We start from the raw sequence: 23,096 nt of genomic DNA, 5'->3' as shown, positions 1-23,096 counted from the left end.
TGATTGTCACACACACACACTAGGTGAGGCAAAATTAAATGACTCATTGATCAAGGACTCATTGACATGGGGGCCCTAGATTGAGCAGCCCTATAAATACAGTGTGTAGAATTATGTTGTGTTGTCGGTGATTATTTTACCGGTAGTTGCCTTTCTTGCTAAGCTGTTCTTTAAAGTGTCCCAAGGTGAGGCAGTGGATCTTCATTGCACTTCGGTAAGGAATCTCCTCACCACAGAAGAAATAGGTGATCAATAGTTCCTTTGACCTGTGTAAGCAAAATCAGTCAATTAAACACAATCTTTGTTCTGTTTCAGAAACTGATTTATATGTTGGGTGAGGTTGGTGGGTGGTTCAGATTCTGTATTCACAGATGTAATGTTAAATATCGAAAAGGTAAGAGAGAGGGTGTTTATGGAATACAATTATAACCTGAGAATGTAGAGAAATGTGAGTGAATATAGTCAGCAAGTATGAAAAAAAGTAAGGAAAATAAAACAAAAAGGCACATACAAAGGAGAAGAAAAAAGACAAGATTGTGCAACAAAAATTTAGAGTCATACTCGTCTGACTGGAATCCAGAAGTGGCTTCAGAGCTACCTCCAGCAGGGATGGCAGTGACTGGATGGCTCCTGTCTCTGAGGCTAAAGGAATTTCCAATAAAATGCGAAAATTCATGTGATTGCACATGAAAATCAGAGCGGCCACATTCAACGGGAGCTGAAACCTACCTTTGTTTTGGTGGCTTTGAGACCTCCTTCAGTCTACGACAAGCCTCTTCAAGCTGTGCTAGGGTGTTGGGCGGCGGTAGAGGTGGAATGGCTGGGTCCTGTATAAACGGATGGCCAGGGTGGTGCCCACGAAGATAAATGCCAGAATCAATGCCACCTTCGCCCCATAACGAGTGAGTTCGACCAGGCAGCACCTTGGATTCAAGAGGTTTGGGCTTTTTAAGTCCAGAGGAGCTGTCAGAAATGTGAGTAAGAAGTTACAATGGTACTGCTTTATAGAGGTGAGATACTGTACGTGTTGATTCCTGACAATTACCTGTGGGCCTTGTGTTTGCCCTGCCTCTCACTCTCGAGAATCCACTGCCAAACATTCTGAGATCGGTAGGTGGCATCAAGAGGAAGGTATGGTGAAGACCAACCCTCAGTGGAAGATTTGACTTGTCGTTTTGTAGGGGTGCTGGCAGGGAGAGAGACGCAAGTCAATAAATTGACTTCTACACATTAAGATGCCAAGTATCAAATCTGACAAAAAGCCATAAATTAACACTCACACATGGCTGAAGTCGGAGTAATTGATGTCTCTTAAAGGGCAGAGACATTGCACATGCTGAGCTGCTTCAACCTCAATCTGCTCCTTGGTCTTTGGCCCAGCATGATAATGGTGGATAAAGTGGTGATGAGCGAGTTTCGTGGACTGCCGCCCAGACGTTATAACTTTGGCGGTCCCAGGGCAAGCATCAATGGACGCATGGCCTGAAGAGAACAAGGCACTTGTCCGTTCTGGGGATTGTGAGCGTGGCGAGTGGCGAACCACACTAGGTGACTGGCAGCCAGGTGTCTTCAAGACCCGCGATAGGTGGTCATCTAGAATTGCCTGGGGGTCTTCCTCACATTGGCTTCCAGATGGAAGAAGAGCGTGATGGGAGGTGTTGCTTTCCTCTCCCTGGACACAAAGCAACAGGAGATAAAGCCCTCAAAAGAAACATTCATACACAGTTTCATGTGAGAAAAGTAAGTAGAAGGAATTTATTTTTCAACTTATATCTAGCATCCTCTGTAGAGAGCGACAGCAAATGCCTGCATAACGATTTGGATTTCCTTTCTGCTACACTGTTATCGTCTAGAACAGGATTCATCTATAATGCACTATGTGCATCACAAAGAGAGTGGCGGCACACATATTCAGCAAACCTGCCACTAGAGAGTAACTAAGTGCTATTTAAGGAAACGTCAAGTTTGTCTTGAAATATAAGTTTTGAGAGTTCCACTAGATGAAATGCTTGAGGACAGAGTAGAAAAGGGAAGACGGAAACCAATTTAAAATCCCTTTGGCTTTATTCCAGTTCTTCGACATGCTAAAGCTGGAATTATGGCTTTTATGCATTATGGCACTAATGTATCGTGCTGACTTGGAAACTAGAGAGGTTTTTCAAGTCGAGGCCAATCAGTGCAGAAATAGTAGAGCAGCTTTGTGTGAGTCTCTACCTCTTGGATATGCTGAAGCCTCTCTGCCAATGAGCTCATTCTTTCCTGCTCTTGCTTTAGCTTCTCAAGCCGCACTATGAGTTGGGCAGCAAATGCGGAGGGCTCAACAGGGGTCATCTCCTTGGGCAGACGGTGTGTCCTCTGCAGGGAAAACCACATAAATGGGAGACACCTTAATATTAGCAACTGTTAAGTATTCCTGACAGATGCAAGATTATGCATTAACCCATGATCCGGTCTTGTTCCAAAAGCATTTAACCATTCCAAAAGGCCTGATCCAGATACCCTCAAGCAAACCCAAACCTTCTCTACCGCCCATCAGAGATCTCAGGCTATGTCTACACTGAAAACCTTAAACGAATAATTATTTAGCCTGAGCCCCGTTTCAGCCACACTAAACCATCGTTGAAGATTCCCCTCCTTGGATAATTTTTTACACGGTTAAGTGCGGCGTGTATTTCTGGAATCTACGGATCTTAGCTTTGTATGGACTCATTGATCATTTACAAACTGAGTTCGGAGAGGACGTGAAGTCAGAAACACGGCTTAGGCCCCTTCTACACTAAGCTGGCTAAGGTTATCCAGGGTAAATCCCACCTAACCATACGCGTGCTCGGAAAATGCGGACGTCATAGTCACCTCCAGCGTTGCTTTGTGTGCAAGTTCTTAAATTTAAATTATCTGAACAATATTCAGTGTTGTGGTATTTCAATGAACTGGAATCCAGTGTGCTGTGGGGCCCTATTGTAGTGAATCACACCTGAGCCATCATAAATTAATAAAATCTTTATTGGATACGTAAAAGTACACAATGTGACATTTTACAACAATCAAAGTAGGGATCTAGATATCTGGTCAGGACACTCCTCACTCTTTTGCCTTCACCTTCATTGTCCATTAGTTTTTGGTGACTTTATATACTCTGGACCTAGACGTTGAGTCCTCGACATACATGGCGGACAATAACTGATACAGTCTGCTTTGCCAGTCCAAAAGCATTCGCCGTTTTCCGTAGTCTTCCCTCGACGGCCAGGTAATACAAAGCACACAGTACCTTTTTTATCACATCCACGGGAGCCCGCATTTATGTTGACTCTCCTTCGACAAATGGACAAAGTTTTTCGGTAAGTAGAATCACAGCTGACCTGGACATTGGAAAGTTCTCTTGCCCTCTGAGAAGTGTTGTATCCGAAAATAGCTGCAATCGCTCTCTCTTAAGGTATTGATGTGTGATTTCCACAAGCATCTGTACAGACGGAAGGAGAAACACGGGCATGTCTGGATGACTCGCCTCCATATTTCCAGTGGTTAGCTCCGAGTTATGAAACCACTTTATTATGGAGATGTCTGTGTGATGGGACACAAGTAGGGGATTTTATTTTTTAATGTTTCATTGCCATGCATGTCTTAGTGTTTTTATTGCTGTGGATTTTAATTGCATGTTTTTACACTTTAGAATTTGATTGTCGTTTTAATTGCATGTTTTTACTCCTTGTGGACTTTGCTGGTATTTTAAGACGTTTCCCCTAGCAACCAAGGTGCCCAATCGAACGGCACCTGAAATTAGACGCACCTGTGGAGCATTAGGACTGCACATTTAAAAGCAGAGAACAGGCAAGGATCGAGCGAAGCGACAGGAGGAGGAAGCGAACGGAAAGAAGAGCGACCGGAGAGTATCGACAGGCTTTGCCAAGAGCGTCCGGGTGGACGCCCGCAGGCTGGGAAGGAATCCAGGACTACTCAGCAGACCCCGCAAGCTACCGGAGTGAACCCCAAGAAGCCCACAACACGCAGGGGCAGAGGAAACTCTGCCTCCGAAGAGCATTCGGGACCCAGAGACCTGCGGTGACTCCCGGGATCGACCAAGAGGCGGGGCGAGACGGGACGTATACGACCACGTAGGTCCCACCGGGGACTGGTGAGGAGAGTGGGCGTACTCAATATTTCTACGCAGAACTACAGCAGAGTGTAAGTGTAAGTGTGACGTCAGCCCTGAGAGCGTCTCCGTGTTTTTAGATAATTTTATCCCTGTGGTCTGCCTTCGAATTAATTTGTGTGCAGGAGGACGCCGTGGAAGTGAGCGCAGCCAGGACACTGACCACGCCTGTCGTGGCTGTACCCTCACCTATATTATTGTTTACCAATTGGTATTTTTAGTGTTATCAACTTGACGGTATTTTTAATTTGTATTGAATAAATTGTAAATGAGCATCATTATCTTTCCTTATTTTGGGACGATTGCTCTCACTACATTGCCCATCCATCCATTTTCTACCGCTTAGTCCCTTCGGGGTCGCGGGGGGCGCTGGAGCCTATCTCAGCTACAATCGGGCGGAAGGCGGGGTACACCCTGGACAAGTCGCCACCTTATCACAGGGCCAACACAGATAGACAGACAACATTCACACTCACATTCACACACGAGGGCCAATTTAGTGTTGCCAATCACTACATTGGGTTCTTGATATTTACATGTGTTTTAAGCAAAATGTTATTAGATTTTAATATTCCACCACTGTGGTCCATCACATCTGTGCCGCGTTCCTTCTGACGTCATTTCCTGTGTGGGGCGCAGTCTTTCAGGCGTCACTTCCTCAGTTAGTAAACGATCAATGAGTCCATACAAAGCTAAGAAATACACGGCGCACTTACCCGTGTAAAAAATTGTCCGAGGAGGGGAACCTTAAACGATGGTTTAGTGTGGCTGAAACGGGGCTTAGGCTAAATAATTCTTCGTTTAAGGGGTTATCCGGCTTAGTGTAGCCATAGCCTTAGTGTAGAAGGGGCCTCAGATCTCCTCATGGCCAGTGCCCTTGGCAACGCCAGGCTGCTGAGCGAGGGGTGGGGGGCGGCAGGGGTAGCAATTGCGGGATAGCAGTTGGTTGGTTGCTTGGAGGGGCGGCCCCCTGCCTGCGCCCTCTGTAGCCCAACCAAGCCATCAGCGAGGCAGCCTCTGAAGTCAGCACACTTCAAAGGGCCGTTGTCAAACATCAAACGCACATTAGGGGTGGGGGGGGGACGCAGTTTTAAAAACCTCAGAATAAGAGCCAGTTTATCTATAGAAGAAGGTACAAGTAAAGGGGGACAGAATAACTGAAACATTACAAATGGGGACTGAAATGCATGTGAGAGCAGTAGCAGCAAAGGGAAGATAGAGGAATATCTGAGGCCAAGTAGTATTTCCAAGTTGCATGCACAGCAGCTCAGAGATATACTGTCATAGTATGATATTATATTTCCTTTTAATACATGCAACTCCTCTTTTATTTGACACACTGGCTTTCTTGACTTTGATTGTTTTTGTTTCTCTCATTTCTTTGTATACACAATGAAGGGAAAAGAACAAAGGAGAGAGAAGGCTGCTGGCAAAGGAGTGCGAGCCCTACATGGGGCCCCCCCTGCCTGGGGGCTGGTACGTCCTGGGAGACAGAGCCATCTCCAAATCAGGAGGGAGACATTAAAAGAGTGCGAGTCGGATTGGGGGATGCAAAAAAAAAAAAGGATTGGAAAAAAACGAGGCCCAAAACAACCCTGTTGCGTATTGAAGCACATAACTGAACATAACTTTTCAGAAACAAAATAATTTGGATAAGAAGACAAAAGTAGTTTATTTAATCAAAAAACAACCTCTGAAGAATCTGTTCACTTGTGACCATGTACGGAAATGTTCTGATACTGAAGTGGCACAAAAACGATGCTGCACCCCAAGAAAAATACTGCAGCCATTACAGCAGGTCCAAGACCAAAACAAATGTGGTGGAGCAACAAAGATGTCTATGGACTAGTGTTGTCTCGATACCAATATTTTAGTACTGGCACCGGTACCAAAATGTGTTTTGATACTTTTCGGTACTTTTCTAAATAAGGGGCACCACAAAAAAATTACATCATTGGCTTTATTTTAAGAAAAAATCTTAGGGTACATTAAACGCGTGGCGAAGTTGGTAGAGTGGCCGTGCCAGCAATCGGAGTGTTGCTGGTTACTGGGGTTCAATCCCCACCTTCTACCATCCTAGTCACGTCCGTTGTGTCCTTGGGCAAGACACTTCACCCCTTGCTCCTGATGGCTGCTGGTTAGCGCCTTGCATGGCAGCTCCCGCCATCAGTGTGTGAATGTGTGTGTGAATGGGTGAATGTGGTAATACTGTTAAAGCGCTTTGAGTACTTTGAAAGTAGAAAAGCGCTATACAAGTATAACCCATTTATCATTTATTTATTTATTATTGCAATCGAAGAACAATTTTGTCCTTAAATAAAATAGTGAACATATTAGACAACTTGTCTTTTAGTGTAAGTAAGCAGACAAAGGCTCTTAATTAGTCTGCTGACATATGCAGTAACATCCATCCATCCATCCATCTTCTTCCGCTTATCCGAGGTTGGGTCGCGGGGGCAGCAGCCTAAGCAGGGAAGCCCAGACTTCCCTCTCCACAACCACTTCGTCCAGCTCCTCCCGGGGGATCCCGAGGCGTTCCCAGGCCAGCCGAGAGAGATAGTCTTCCCAACGTGTCCTGAGTCTTCCCCGTGGCCTCCTACCGGTCCTGACCAGATGCCCGAACCACCTCATCTGGCTCCTCTCGATGTGGAGGAGCAGTGGTTTTACTCTGAGCTCCTCCCGGATGGCAGAGCTTCTCACCCTATCTCTAAGGGAGAGCCCCGCCACCCGGCGGAGGAAACTCATTTCGGCCGCTTGTACCCGTGATCTTGTCCTTTCGGTCATGACCCAAAGCTCATGACCATAGGTGAGGATGGGAACGTAGATCGACCGGTAAATCGAGAGCTTTGCCTTCCGGCTCAGCTCCTTCTTCATCACAACGGATAGATACACAACCGCATTACTGAAGACGCCGCACCGATCCGCCTGTCGATCTCACGATCCACTCTTCCCTCACTCGTGAACAAGACTCCAGTAACATATTATGTAATTTTTCATTCTATTTTGTCAAAATTATAAAGGACAAGCTGTAAAAAATTATTATTAATCTACTTGTTCATTTACTGTTAATATCTGCTTATTTTCTGTTTCAACATATTCTATCTACACTTCTGTTAAAATGTAATAATCACTTATTCTTCTGTTGTTTGATACTTTACATTAGTTTTGGATGATACCACAAATGTAGGTATCAATCTGATACCAAGTAGTTACAGGATCATACATTGGTCATATTCAAAGTCCTCATGTGTCCAGGGACATATTTCCAGAGTTTATAAATATAATATTAATTTTAAAAATAGGAAAAAATATTTTTTGTGACACTCCTCTCTGAGCTGCCACCTTAACGTGGTAGAGGAGTTTGCGTGTCCCAATGATCCTAGGAGCTATGTTGTCCGGGGGCTTTATGCCCCCTGGTAGGGTCTCCCAAGACAAACTGGTCCTAGGTGAGGGATCAGACAAAGAGCAGCTCGAAGACCTCCATGAAATATAAAAACCAAGGACAGGCGGATCGGTGCGGCGTCTTCAGTAATGCGGACGCTGTATCGATCCGTTGTGGTGAAGAAGGAGCTGAGCCGGAAGGCAAAGCTCTCAATTTACCGGTCGATCTACGTTCCCATCCTCACCTATGGTCATGAGCTTTGGGTTATGACCGAAAGGACAAGATCACGGGTACAAGCGGCCGAAATGAGTTTCCTCCGCCGGGTGGCGGGGCTCTCCCTTAGAAATAGGGTGAGAAGCTCTGTCATCCGGGGGGAGCTCAAAGTAAAGCCGCTGCTCCTCCACATCGAGAGGAGCCAGATGAGGTGGTTCGGGCATCTGGTCAGGATGCCACCCGAACGTCTCCCTAGGGTGGTGTTTAGGGCACGTCCGACCGGTAGGAGGCTGCGGGGAAGACCCAGGACACGTTGGGAAGACTATGTCTCCCGGCTGGCCTGGGAACGCCTCGGGGTCCCACAGGAAGAGCTGGACAAAGTGGCTGGGGAGCGGGAAGTCTGGGCTTCCCTGCTTAGGCTGCTGCCCCCGCGACCCGACCTCGGATAAGCGGAAGAAGATGGATGGATGGATGGATGGATGGATGGATGGATGGATTTTTGTGACAGTAAAAAATATTGATGTAATCATAGTAGTATCGACTCGATACGCTATTGTGGTTGGTATCATTACAGTGGATGTCAGGTGTAGATCCACCCATGGCGTTTGTTTACATTCAGGGTGCTAGCTTGCAGTTAGCGGTTAACTATTGTATCCTCCTACGGTGTGTAGTGAAGCATGTTTAGCTATTCCTCGTCCTGCAGGGATGACACTTGTAAGAAACTCACTTTATTTGTCGCCATGGAGACGAGGATTAGTGATTTAGAAGTAGCTAAAACACTGCCAAATGCGAATGGACTTTCACCGCTAGCTTGCTAGTCATGTCTTAAAGCACCTCTTCCTGAAGGTGTTTCAGTGTTATAACTTCACCTTTATCTTTAGTTTTTAGACCAAAATGCGTCCGTTTTCCCTTTTCTGTCTACACACTGTGTCTGCTTGTAACTACTCTGGGATTGTGCGCTGCCGAACATGCTCCTCTGCTCGTAAAACCAGCAATGTCATGACGCGCTGTCATGCCCAGGGCCGGCCCGTGGCATAGACCGTATAGGCAAATGCTAAGGGCGCCGTCCATCAGGGGGCGCCATGCCAGTGCCACAAATGTTGGAGAAAAAAAAAAGAAAAAAAAAGTTGTTACTATTATTTCTAAATACAAAAAATAATTTCACGTTAATTAAAATGCAAAGTAAAGTGTATTTAATAGAAATATTATTTGTTACAACATTACGCCCCCCCTCCTCCCCACGCACGGTGCGCCCCCTCCCTTCCCGTATCATGACTCTTTTTGGACGTCACCACATCAAAAAATCAACACAAGATGTCAAAACGGGCAAAACTGTCAGGTGCCCAGGGAAGAAACAAGAGAAAAGAAGAGGAGAAACGAGAAAAGACAAGAGGTAGCAGGTAGGTAACGTTAGCCTACATGAAATTATTTGTCTGTTACAGAATGTGATAGTAACCTGGCTTTTTAGCATTAAGCTAATGTTACATGATTCGGCAATTGCTAATCAATAAATAGCTAGTTCTGTTTTAACGTCGGGTTAATATTGTGGAGGGGGCTAAATTGTTCTGGAAAATAATAATGTAACGTTAGGTAATTACAGTACTCCCACCTTACATTCCTCAGGGACATTTGTATTAGATCTTTTAAGCAGGTGTTTTTTGTTTACATTGTTATTGCCTTCTGGTTAGCTAATGTTTGCCCTGCAGGTAATAGTCACTTTTCCACCCCTTTATATATTAGGTATAGTTGTAAGTAAAAAAAAAAGGTCAAAGACAAAGCTATTCGGGTTCTTGTGAGTATATACACTTCACTGCCGATGTGGGGGGGCGCCACCTAAAATCTTGCCTAGGGCGCCAGATTGATTAGGGCCGGGCCTGGTCATGCCCAGTACTTTTCAAACACAGTATAGTACCGTTTTTGATTCATTAGTACCGCGATACTATACCAGTATTATGGATGTTTTCACTCATCCAGGTAATTTTTTTCTCAGGTCATTCAATCGATCGCAACTGGACTGTTTGGTTTGTCAAAGGAAAGCAACAAAGTAGCAACAAAGGTGTTCCTTTGAATATTAAAAAATTCTAACATAATGGGAGTTACAGTGATTGAAATGATGATGTAAGTTATGTTTGGATAATGTAGATAATATGTAGGATAAAATATATAATGCATATTATATACAGTATGTAGCTGAAACAAAATGCTATAAATGGTAAATTGTATTTTCTAATGAAAATAAGTAAAAGTGGGTGCAACCATATTTTTTTACTGTAAACCAGGGGTCCCCAAACTACGGCCCGGTTTTTATTTTTTTATTTTTTTTTTATCTTTCCTTTCTAATCCATTTTCTACCGCTTGTTACTCTCGGTGTCTCCTAGCCGCTCAGGCCAATCATACCGTCTAAAAATGAATTTTCCCATCGATAATGTGACAATGTTAAATGTTGATGAACATCAATGTTAATTGAGGTTAAATGACAAAACGGATTAAAAAGACAATATATATATATATATATATATATATATATATATATATATATATATATATATATATATATATATATATATATATATATATATATATATATATATATATATATATATATATATATATATATATATATATATATATATATATATATATATATACATTTATATACAAATTTTTGATTACAGAACACAGCCATCATAATTCAATGATGTAGGACTATATAATATACAATACCCAAAACCAGTGAAGTTGGCACGTTGTGTAAATGGTAAATAAAAACAGAATACAATGATTTGCAAATCCTTTTCAACTTATATTCAATTGAAAAGACTGCAAAGACAAGATACTTAATGTTTGAACTGGAAAACTTTTCTTATTTTTTGCAAATATTAGCTCATTTGGAATTTGATGCCTGCAACATGTTTCAAAAAAGCTAGCACAAGTGGTAAAACGACTGAGAAAGTTGAGGAATGCTCATCAAACCCTTATTTGGAACATCCCACAGGTGAACATGATTGGGTATAAAAGCAGCTTCCATGAAATGCTCAGTCATTCACAAACAAGGATGGGGCGAGGGTCACCACTTTGTGAACAAATGTGTGAGCAAATTGTCCAACAGTTTAAGTACAGAATTTCTCAACGAGCTATTGCAAGGAATTTAGGGATTTCACCATCTACAGTCCGTAATATCATCAAAATGTTCAAAGAATCTGGAAAAATCACTGCACGTAAGCGATTATGTTACGGACCTTCTATCTCTCCTGCGATACTGCATCAAAAAGCAACATGAATGTGTTGGGCTCAGGAACACTTCAGAAAACCACTGTCAGTAACTACAGTTGGTCGCTACATCTGTAAGTGCAAGTTAAAACTCTACTATGCAAAGCAAAAGCCATTCATCAACAACACCCAGAAACGCAGTCGGCTTCGCTGGGCCCGAGCTCATCTAAGATGGACTGATGCAAAGTGGAAAAGTGTTCTGTGGTCTGACGAGTCCACATTTCAAATTTCAATTTTTGGAAACTGTGGACATTGTGTCCTCCGTAATAAAGAGGAAAAGAACCATCCGGATTGTTCTAGACGCAAAGTTCAAAAGTCAGCATCTGTGGTGGTATGGGGGTGTATTAGTGCCCAAGACAAGGGTAACTTACACATCTGTGAAGACACCATTAATGCTGAAAGGTACATACAGGTTTTGGAGCAACATATGGTGCCATCCAAGCAACGTTATCATGGACGCCCCTGCTTATTTCAGTAAGGGAATGCCAAGCCATGTGTTACAACAGCGTGGCTTTGCAGTACCAGAGTACGGGTACTAGACTGGTCTGCCTGTAGTCCAGACCTGTCTCCCATTGGAAATGTGTGACACATTATGAAGCCTAAAATACCACAACGGAGACCCCCGGACTGTTGAACAACTTAAGCTGTACATCAAGCAAGAATGGGAAGGAATTCCACCTGAAAATCTTCAAAAATTGGTCTCCTCATTTCCCAAACATTTACTGAGTGTTGTTAAAAGGAAAGGCCATGTAATACGGTGGTAAAAATGCCCCTTTGCCAACTTTTTTGCAATGTGTTGCTGCCATTATATTCTTAGTTGATGATTAGTTGCAAAACAAAATTAAGTTTCTCAGTTCCAACATTAAATATCTTGTCTTTGCAGTCTATTCGATTGATTATAAGTTGAAAAGGATTTGCAGATCATTGTTTTTATTTACTATTTACACAGCATGTCAACTTCACTGGTTTTGGGTTTTGTGCAACACCAAATGGCTGTGAAAAGTTATACAGTAGGGAAGAGATTCATACGGCCCCATTCAGAGAAAGGTGAGAGGTTAATCATTTTGCAATGCAGTCTACATAGCAACTGACGCTGTGGTCAAAGTTTAATTTGCCACAAAACACATTTTAATATATTCAATACTCTACTGCCGTCTGGTGGCTTAAGTGGATAGTGCACCCCTGCAATTCGTCACGTTTTATATGTCAGGTGAATCGCGACAAATGGGGCTATATGAATCCCCTTCCTACTGTAGTATAGTATAGTGTATGTAGCATTGTCTTCCACTACCCACAATCCCACATAGCTCAATGAGCTGAAATGACCACAGTCGCCCCCTAGTGTAAGGGAGGCACATAGCGTATAGCCAACAGAGCATGTCAACTGGGACTTCACATAGGAAGAAAATAATCATTTGAGAAATCTAACTGATTTGATGCGTGGAAACGTGCTGATTGATTGACCAGTAGAAGTCAGAATAAAATCATGAATTTTATGTCGCATTAACACAAGCCTGCAGTGTGGAGAAAGGCAACTCAACACTAAGAAAACGGAAATGCTGATTATCGGTCCTGCTAAACACCGACATTTATTTGATAATACCACCTTAACATTTGACAACCAAACAATTACACAAAGCGACTCAGTAAAGAATCTGGGTATTATCTTCGACCCAACTCTCTCCTTTGAGTCACACATTAAGAGTGTTACTAAAACGGCCTTCTTTCATCTCCGTAATATCGCTAAAATTCGTTCTATTTTGTCCACTAGCGACGCTGAGATCATTATTCATGCGTTCGTTATGTCTCGTCTCGATTACTGTAACGTATTATTTTCGGGTCTCCCTATGTCTAGCATTAAAAGATTAAAGTTGGTACAAAATGCGGCTGCTAGACTTTTGACAAGAACAAGAAAGTTTGATCATATTACGCCTATACTGGCTCACCTGCACTGGCTTCCGGTGCACTTAAGATGCGACTTTAAGGTTTTACTACTTACGTATAAAATACTACACGGTCTAGCTCCAGCCTATCTTACCGATTGTATTGTACCATATGTCCCGGCAAGAAATCTGCGTTCAAAGAACTCCGGCTTATTAGTGATTCCCAGAGCCCAAAAAAAGTCTGCGGGCTGTAGAGCGTTTTCTATTCGGGCTCCAGCACTATGGAATGCCCTCCCGGTAACAATTAGAGATGCTACCTCAGTAGAAACATTTAAGTCCCATCTCAAAACTCATTTGTATACTCTAGCCTTTGAATAGCCCCCCTTTTTTTAGACCAGTTGATCTGCCGTTTCTTTTCTTTTCTCCTCTGCTCCCCCCTATCCCTTGTGGAGGGGAAGACACACAGATCCGGTGGCCATGGATGGGGTGCTGGCTGTCCGGGGTCGGGACCCGGGGTGGACCGCTCGCCTGTATATTGGTTGGGAACATCTCTGCGCTGCTGACCCGTCTCCGCTCGGGATGGTTTCCTGCTGACCCCACTGTGGACTGGACTCTTACTGTTATGCTGGATCCACTATGGACTGGACTCTCACAATATTATGTTAGACCCACTCGACATCCATTGCATTCGGTCTCCCTAGAGGGGGGGGGTTACCCACATATGCGGTCCTCTCCAAGGTTTCTCATAGTCATTCACATCGACGTCCCACTGGGGTGAGTTTTTCCTTGCCCTTATGTGGGCTATACCGAGGATGTCGTTGTGGCTTGTGCAGCCCTTTGAGACACTTGTGATTTAGGGCTATATAAATAAACATTGACATTGATTGATTGTGTGAGAAAGAAAAAAAAAAAAGCCTAATTTGGACCTCTAAAACACTAACGCCAAGTGAACGCAAGGCTGAAACGGTCAAAAATGTTAGCGGATTTCCTGAAAACATTTCCGTGTGGACAGAGCCTTAAGACTTACAGGAAAGTGGGGAAGTGTAACCTGTCCATTGATCTTGACACTGCGATTCATCTCTCGCTGGATATTCTTCTTGTAGCTCAGCTTATAAGGAGGTATTCCATCTCTGTAAAGCACAAAAAAAAACAATTAAATGAATACATCAGTATTTACTTTCAAACTAAACCAAATCAAATTTGACTCATTTTGATTCTGTGATGTACCTTAGCCCCATTTGCCCAATTTTGAATACTGTATTTTCCGGACCATAGGGCGCATCGGATTATAAGGCGCATTAAAGGGGTCATATTTTGTATTTTTTTTCTAAATGTAAAACACTTCCTTGTGGTCTACATAAAAATGTGATGGTGGGTCTTTGGTCAAAATGTTGCATAGATGATGTTTTACAGATCATCTTCAAGCCGCTTTCTGACAGTCTCTTCAGAATGCGCCGTTTTGTGGGCGCTCTTATTTACGGGGCTCACCTTCGGCAGCGTCTTCTCCCCGTCATCTTTGTTGTAGCGGTGTTGCGTGCAAGGACGGGTGTGGAAGAAGTGTCAAAAGATGGAGCTAACTGTTTTAATGACATTCAGACTTTACTTCAATCAATAACAGAGCAGCATCTCCTCATCCGTGGCTCACGAGTGCAATACAGAAATGTGTCCCGTGAAAAAACGTCCGACCGGAACTCTCTAATAACTAAAGTTCCTTGGGTGAATCATTTAAACTCACAACAACGGTATGTTTTAGCGCTTTCATGACGAGTTTACAGACAGATATAAGTAAGAACTTTACACTACTTTATACACTACATTGCCAAAAGTATTTGGCCACCTGCCTTGACTCACATATGAACTTGAAGTGGTACTGTAACACTGTATCAACAAAGTGACGTTTGAACACCCTCCCAGGAAGCTACAACAGACATGTCAGAAGGTAACAATGTGTTAGATATGCTACTCAACTGTTGACTTCATGTTAGTCCTCATCAACTTTGACAGCAGTGACGTGCAGTCAGGGGAGGCAGGTGAGGCGGCGCCTCACGTGCCATCATGGAAAGAAAAAAAATGTAAAAATAAAAAAAAATAAAAAATTGTTATATGTATCCAGTGATTATACTATAAAGTTATTTTCCATTTAACTTCACCAGTTTTAGATTATTTTTATTCAAAATCGCTGAATTTTCACATTTGCCGTTCAAATACTGAGAAGAGACTTGCGGTGATCAGCAGCCAGTTGAGGCACGTCACTGAGTTGAGCCTCACCATGGATTGCGCAATGACTCGGCTAACTGCTGGCCTGCTGTGCAGTAAGACCGTATTGCTATATGAATTATATTATACATTTCCATAGTTTAGTTAGCTGAGGTATATAATGTACAGTGTATTTTGTCAACAACTGTATGTGTGTAACGTATTTCTTGTGCTGAGCAATCATAAAACTGCTGCAAAGACGCACTGTGTGAGGCTCGCAGTAATCCCGCCTCCTGGTGGTAGAGGGCGCTAGTGATCCCAGAGATCATTCTTGCGACTACACGGCTGCAGAAGAAGTGACAACAAGCAGCAACAGTTAGCAGCGATTGTTTATTTTTTCCTCTTGCCTTGACTATTAACATGGAGGATTACATATCTAAAATAAAACAGTTTTCTAAACTGGACTTTCAATCAAAGCAGGAGGTAATACTTAAAGGAAGATCTCCATCGAGACTTTTAAAACCGAAGAAAGATAAGGAAGACTTCTATAAACAAGTTATCGATGCTTTTGTGCAAAAGGAGCTGCGCATGGACTTCATTTATAAGTAAAGGTAAGACCATAATAACGTTTTTTTTTAATTAAATGTGCTTTTTTGTGTGCTACAGTTTGTATGTGTAAAGTTAAAGTTAAGTTAAAGTACCAATGATTGTCACACACACTAGGTGTGGTGAAATTTGTCCTCTGCTTTTGACCCATCCCCTTGATCACCCCCTGGGAGGTGAGGGGAGCAGTGGGCAGGAGCGGCGCCGTGCCCGGGAATCATTTTTGGTGATTTAACCCCCAATTCCAACCCTTGATGCTGAGCGCCAAGCAGGGAAGAATGCTGGTATGAGCTTTTAAACATAACCCGTTAACTGCTGCCAATCAAATGGTGAATAAGATACTCTTTAGGGTTCATATGTTTGTAAATCTGACTGTGATGAAGTCAGTGCCTCACCAGTCATGAACCTCACCGCACGTCACTGTTTGACAGTACTTCTAAAAAAGCTGAATAATATTAACTAACTAACTATTTTTCATGACTGATACAACAAGTTGTGAGTAACACTTTCTTGTGTCCTGATAATCACGGGAGTCGTCTTTTCTCCGGTTTTGTGTCCTTTGAGTCTTTTGAGTCAGTTGCCAGTTACCACGGGCCAATTATCTTTGCCGTTTTGGCCGCTCAGAAGTGTATGACCTAGCCCAAATGCGACTTTTTCTGTTGGCGCTTTGAAATCTCACACTCATGCACATATGCACTCGTTTGGCAAGCGCTTTGCTGGGAGCCTCTGATCTGAGCAACATCAAAAAGCTGGTTTGTAAGATAAGGTAATGTTTGAAGTTGGTGGAGCAACATTCCCCAGCGTCTAAGTACATTTATAAATAAGACATAAGAAACACACCCACACACACACACGCACACACACACACACACACACACACACACACACACACACACACACACACACACACACACACACACACACACACACACACACACACACACACACCACAAAATCCCCTCATCTTCCTTATCTGGGAAATGAGGTTAACATTTTCACAGCGCCTTTACACCACTTTAGAAAGGAAACATTCATCAAATTGTTCCCTGAAAGAGGCAAAATCTGCGTTTTGTCCATTATTGAAATCCTTTTGCATGGCTAGACAAAAGAAACGGCAGTCAAGGACAAGGACAGGAGCGATCTCTGTCTCGGACCTTTGTGAGAATGATTAAAGTAACATTGTCACATTGAACTCTGCAAACTGTATAGACATTTTTTTTAAATTAAATTTGTTGGGTATTGTAGTCTGACTGGCATTATTCGCCAATAATGAAAGGTGGTAGAGTGCTGTCTACCAGGATGGATGGAACTTGAACTGTGTACCTGAGGCTATGTCTACACTAAGCCGGATAACCCCTTAAACAAATAATTATTTAGCCAAAGCCCCGTTTCAGCCACACGAAACTATCGTTTAAGGTCACCCTCCTCTGACATTTTTTACACGGGTAAGTGCGCCGTGTATTTCTTGAATCTCCGGCTCTTAGCTTTGTATGGACTCATTGATCGTTTACTAACTGAGTTCGGAAAGGAAGTGACGGCAGAAAGACCGCGGCACAGACAGCTCCATAATAAAGCGGTTTCGTAACTCGGAGCTAACCACTGGAAATATGGAAGCGAGTCATCCAGACATGAATACCTTAAGAGAAAGCGATTGCAGCTATTTGGGATACAACACTTCTCAGAAGGCAAGAGAACTTTCCAATGTCCAGGTCAGCTGTGATTCTACTTAGCGAAAAACTTTGTCCATTTGTCAAAGGACAGACAACGAGAATGCGGGCTCCCGTGGATGTGATAAAAAAGGTAGCATGTGCTTTGTATTACCTGGCCGTAGAGGGAAGACTACGGAAAACGGCAAATGCTTTTGGACTGGCAAAGCAGACCGTATCAGTTATTGTCCGCCATGTATGTCGCGGACTCAACGTCTAGGTCCAGAGTATATGAAGCCACCAAAAACTAATGGACAATGAAGGTGAAGGCAAAGGAGTGAGGAGTGTCCTGACCAGATATCTAGACCTCGAATTTGATTGATGTAAAATGTTCTTTATCACATTGTTTACTTTTAACAAGTCCGATAAAGATTTGATTAATTTATGCTGGCTCAGGTGTGATTCACTACAATAGGGCCCCACAGCACACTGGATTCCAGTTCATTGAAATACCACAACATTGAATATTGTTCAGATAAGTTAAATTTAAGAACTTGCACACAAAGCAACACTAGAGGTGACTGTGACGTGCGCATTTTCAAGCGCATGGGAGGGGTGAGGGGGTCTTAAACAACCATTGTGTGTGTGTGTGGACAAGGATAAGTTTAACAACCTAGGTAAATCCCCGGGCTTTACGATTAAAGCAGGTGATACCATAATCACCAGCAAAGACAAAGGTCATTTACCTAGGTTGTATATTGGACAACACTCTTCGGGTGAAAAAATGGCATTAAAAGCAATCACCAAGATCAATAATAAAACTAGATTCTTGGGCAGGATTTCTGCGTTTATCAACAGGGATACACTTAAGACCCATGACGGTGCCCTCATACAGTGTCATTTTGACTACGCCTGCACCTCACCGTTCATCAGTATCCCCAAGCCACTAAAAACTTAGTGGCTTCCAAAAACAAGCTGGTGAGACTTCCCATACAGGACTCACGTAACTCAAGCCCACTTTACCAAAATGGGATTCCTTAAAGTAGAGGAAAGGGTACGCCAAATCACAATCTGCCTGGTATTCAAAATACTCAGAGAAACTGTCCCCAAGTACCCGTCGAACTATTTCACCAGAGTAAGTGATGCTCACAGGTACTACACGAGAGGAAGTACATCAGACCACGCCCCCCCCAAATTAATGTTGTGTCGTTCGCGAACGATTCGTTCGAACAAACGAATCTTTTGAGTGAACGTACTGAACCGAATCACTTCATGAACTGATTCGTTCCTTTCTCAGTTCAGTTGAGTTTAGCCGCAACCATGCCGGTATGAGTGGAACTGGCGCATTCTGTGACTCACTGAACCCTTGACGTCGGCGAACGACGCAGCCAGCTACTCATCATGGGGGCGGGGGGAGGGACTGAGCGAACGATTCGTTCACCGTGGATTAGCGACATGATTCAGTGAACGACAGAATCAGGACTCGCGAACCTACTGACACAGAGAACTGACTGTGTCACGGAAGAGGACGTCACATTGAGGCTCTCGTTCAGTCACTGTGCGCGTCGTTCATTGGGTGCTGAGGGCTTGTGTCGTTCGCGAACCGACACAGACCGAGATCTGCTGCTGGGGAAGCTGTTACTGACTGACTCATGATTCGCCGACCTGCACACAGAACTGCTGCTGCAGAAGTGATTCAGGTTCACGTACTGAACTGTGCTGACTGTGGCGCTGTGTCAGTCGCTCACTGCCTGGTGTACTGCATGCACAGAGCTGTGTAGGGACTCGCGTTCACCCTATCTGCTGCTTCTCCCGCGAATGTCTGCATAGTACTGTACTACACACGCCCCCCTCCTATTTTTTTGGGGGGGGGGGTGGGGGGGTGGGGGGGTGGAGGGGGTTCGGTGAACAAATTTTTTGAACGACTCAATTTAAGGAACTGATTCTAGTGATTCAGTACAGTCAAAAGAACTGCCGATCCCATCACTACCCCAAATTCAAGACTCTCATGGGAAAAAATGCATTCTATTATGTTGCCACCACACAGTGGAATGCACTACCAACAGACCTTGAAATTCAAACTTCCCTACTGAATTTTAAAACTGCCATAAAATCATGGCTCAGCTCAACCTCTACCAGATCTGAACCAAAATTGATCCCCAGCAACTGTTTGAAGCATCAAACAGGTTTATATGTGGTTATAGTCTATATATATTTATATGTGGTTATAGTGTATATATATTTATATGTGGTTATAGTGAATATATATTTTCTCATTCTGTTTTGCACACTCTTGGAGTCAACATGTGCATAGTCATGTACAGTACATAGTATCATGTACATAGTGTATATCAATTCTTTAAGATGCCAATACACTTCTCAAAGTGGGATTTACCCTGGATAACCTTAAGTGTAGAAGGGGCCTGAGACTACAAGGCATCCTTCATCACGGCAAAGAAAAAAAAAACATGGTTAGGAAGTAAAATAAAGCTAATCAGCCTGAAATAAGACGAGAAACGCAATCTTGTCAGAAAAACGCGATGATTTCATCAACCTAAACTGTCTGCGATCTGGTGAACCGTTTGATAGCTCGATGCTTGGAGGAGGTTTTGAAGGAGAAAACAGACTCTTTATGGTTTTGTCGAGATCTTTTCTATTCAGTGTGCAAGTCATTTTCAAAGCAGCCAGCCACCCTCTTATCCCCCTAAGACCCCCTCAGCTAACAATAGGCTGAAAGCGATTCAGTTAAACCCTTTATACTCCGTGCACTTTATTTTCTCACTGCCTCACACTTTGAGCCTCGCCAATTCTGCCTTGGAAGGTGAAAGAGGGGACTGGGTCTGGGTGGAAGGGATTTTGGGGGGCGCCTCAGTCCGTGCATGGGGGGAGTTTTTTCTATCCTAGGATCTATCAATAGCCTTTTCTGCAACTTTACCCTGGAACGTTGTCATCAAACTGACAATGGGAACTGTAAGCCTTTCTGGACATTTTTCTTACAAACCCATTTCCATATGAGTTGGGAAATTGTGTTAGATGTAAATATAAACGGAATACAATGATTTGCAAATCATTTTCAACCCACATTCAGTTGAATATGCTACACAGACAACATATTTGATGTTCAAACTGATAAAAAATATTTTTTTTGCAAATAATCATTAACTTTAGAATTTGATACCAGCAACATGTGACAAAGAAGTTGGGAAAGGTGGCAATAAATACTGATAAAGTTGAGGAATGCTCATCAAACACTTATTTGGAACATCCCACAGGTGAACAGGCAAATTGGGAACAGGTGGGTGCCATGATTGGGTATGAAAGCAGCTTCCATGAAATGCTCAGTCATTCACAAACAAGGATGGGGCGAGGGTCACCACTTTGTCAACTAATGCGTGAGCAAATTGTTGAACAGTTTAAGAAAAACCTTTCTCAACCAGCTATTGCAAGGAATTTAGGGATTTCACCATCTTCGGTCCGTAATATCATCAAAGGGTTCAGAGAATCTGGAGAAATCACTGCACGTAAGCAGCTAAGCCCGTGACCTTCGATCCCCCAGGCTGTACTGCATCAACAAGCGACATCAGTGTGTAAAGGATATCACCACTGGGCTCAGGAACACTTCAGAAACCCACTGTCAGTAACTACAGTTGGTCGCTACATCTGTAAGTGCGAGTTAAAACTGTCCTATGCAAGGCGAAAACCGCTTATCAACAACACCCAGAAACGCAGTCGGCTTCGCTGGGCCTGAGCTCATCTAAGATGGACTGATACAAAGTGGAAAAGTATTCTGTGGTCTGACGAGTCCACATTTCAAATTGTTTTTGGAAACTGTGGACGTTGTGTCCTCCGGACCAAAGAGGAAAAGAACCATCCGGATTGTTATAGGCGCAAAGTTGAAAAGCCAGCATCTGTGATGGTATGGGGGTGTATTACTGCCCAAGACATGGGTAAATTACACATCTGTGAAGGCGCCATTAATGCTGAAAGGTACATACAGGTTATGGAGCAACATATGTTGCCATCCAAGCAACGTTACCATGGACGCCCCTGCTAATTTTAGCAAGACAATGCCAAGCCATGTGTTACATCAACGTGGCTTCATAGTAAAAGAGTGCGGGTACTAGACTGGCCTGCCTGTAGTCCAGACCTGTCTCCCATTGAAAATGTGTGGCGCATTATGAAGCCTAAAATACCACAACGGAGACCCCCGGACTGTTGAACAACTTAAGCTGTACATCAAGCAAGAATGGGAAAGAATTCCACCTGAGAAGCTTAAAAAATGTTGTTCCCAAACATTTACTGAGTATTGTTAAAAGAAAAGGTGATGTAACACAGTGGTGAACATGCCCTTTCCCAACTACTTTGGCACTTGTTGCAGCCATGAAATTCTAAGTTAATGATTATTTGCAAAAAAAAAAAAAAAAATGAGTTCATGAGTTTGAACATCAAATATCTTGTCTTTGTAGTGCATTCAATTGAATATGGGTTGAAAAGGATTTGCAAATCATTGTATTCCGTTTAAATTTACATCTAACACAATTTCCCAACTCATATGGAAATGGGGTTTGTACTTTCTAAGTACTCAGAAACCTTTGGCCAGGGGATTGCAGTGCCAAACATATGATTTGAGCATTTTATTTCACTTGCCGCAAAATGTTTTCTGAAGATTTGGCGCACCTTCGCTCCCATTCACATTACCGTATAAGAATCTGTCTGAAATGAATGGTGTATAGTTACAACTTTGTCCAGTAGATAGCACCACAACTGCCAAGGATTTGAATCTTTACCAATTTAATTACGATTCTTGGGGTGAGTATTTGATTCGAATCAATTCTCCATTCACAATGTGACAAAGGGTGCTAATTTCAAGATTACCTACATCTAAAATGACCAATTCAAAGTGAGCTACCTTATATGCACAACATCCAAAATAAGTGAAGTTGGCACGTTGTGTAAATCGTAAATGAAAACAGAATACAACTTATATTCAATTGAATAGACTGCAAAGACATTTAACGTTCAAACTGTTAAACTTTGTTATTTTTTGCAAATATTAGCTTATTTGGAATTTGATGCCTGCAACATGTTTCACAAAAGCTGGCACAAATGGCAAAAAAGACTGAAAAAGTTGAGGAATGCTCATCAAACACTTATTTGGAGCATCCCACAGGTGAACAGGCTAATTGGGAACAGGTGGGTGCCATGCTTGGGTATAAAAGCAGCTTCCTTGAAATGCTCAGTCATTCACAAACAAGGATGGAGCGAGGGTCACCACTTTGGGAACAAATGTGTGAGCAAATTGTCCAACTCTTTAAGGACAACATTTCTCAATGAGCTATTGCAAGGAATTTAGGGATTTCACCATCTACGGTCCGTAATATAAAGTTAAAAAGTAAAAGTACCAATGATTGTCACACACACACTAGGTGTGGTGAAATTAACCTCTGCATTTGACCCATCCCCTTGTTCACCCCCTGTGAGGGGAGCAGTGAGCAACAGCGGTGGCCGTGCCCGGGAATCATTTTGGCGATTTAACCCCCAATTCCAACCCTTGATGCTGAGTGCCAAGCAGGGAGGTAATGGGTCCCATTGTTATAGTCTTTGGTATGACACTCTAACCACAAGGCCACTGAGCAGGTTATAATATCATCAAAAGGTTAAGAGAATCTGGAGAAAGACCGAAAACCAACTTTGAATGCCTGTGAACTTCGATCCCTCAGGCGGTACTGCATCAAAAAGCGACATCAGTGTGT

At 43.0% G+C, this 23,096-nt stretch overlaps 1 protein-coding gene across 2 annotated transcripts in view; it reads right to left on the bottom strand.

Moving 5' to 3' along the window:
- Positions 1-23,096, bottom strand: part of LOC133624473 (axin-2-like) — a 33,616-nt gene that overhangs the window by 1,973 nt on the left and 8,547 nt on the right. The window contains exons 4-10 of one of the 2 annotated variants that reach the window (XM_061988049.2): positions 13,926-14,028; positions 2,215-2,355; positions 1,281-1,672; positions 1,046-1,186; positions 730-963; positions 562-642; positions 141-266 (exon numbers count right to left, since the gene is read on the bottom strand). In XM_061988049.2, coding sequence (XP_061844033.2) covers positions 141-266; positions 562-642; positions 730-963; positions 1,046-1,186; positions 1,281-1,672; positions 2,215-2,355; positions 13,926-14,028 — 1,218 coding nt within the window. Of the gene's footprint in view, positions 1-140; positions 267-560; positions 643-729; positions 964-1,045; positions 1,187-1,280; positions 1,673-2,214; positions 2,356-13,925; positions 14,029-23,096 lie in introns of those variants that run through there. The other variant, XR_009818009.2, reaches the window with a different exon arrangement.

Source organism: Nerophis lumbriciformis, linkage group LG27 (assembly GCF_033978685.3).
Source record: "Nerophis lumbriciformis linkage group LG27, RoL_Nlum_v2.1, whole genome shotgun sequence".
NCBI lineage: Eukaryota > Metazoa > Chordata > Actinopteri > Syngnathiformes > Syngnathidae > Nerophis > Nerophis lumbriciformis.
The sequence above is the reverse complement of the archived record's forward strand: the minus strand, read 5'-3'. Positions and strand labels throughout refer to the sequence as shown.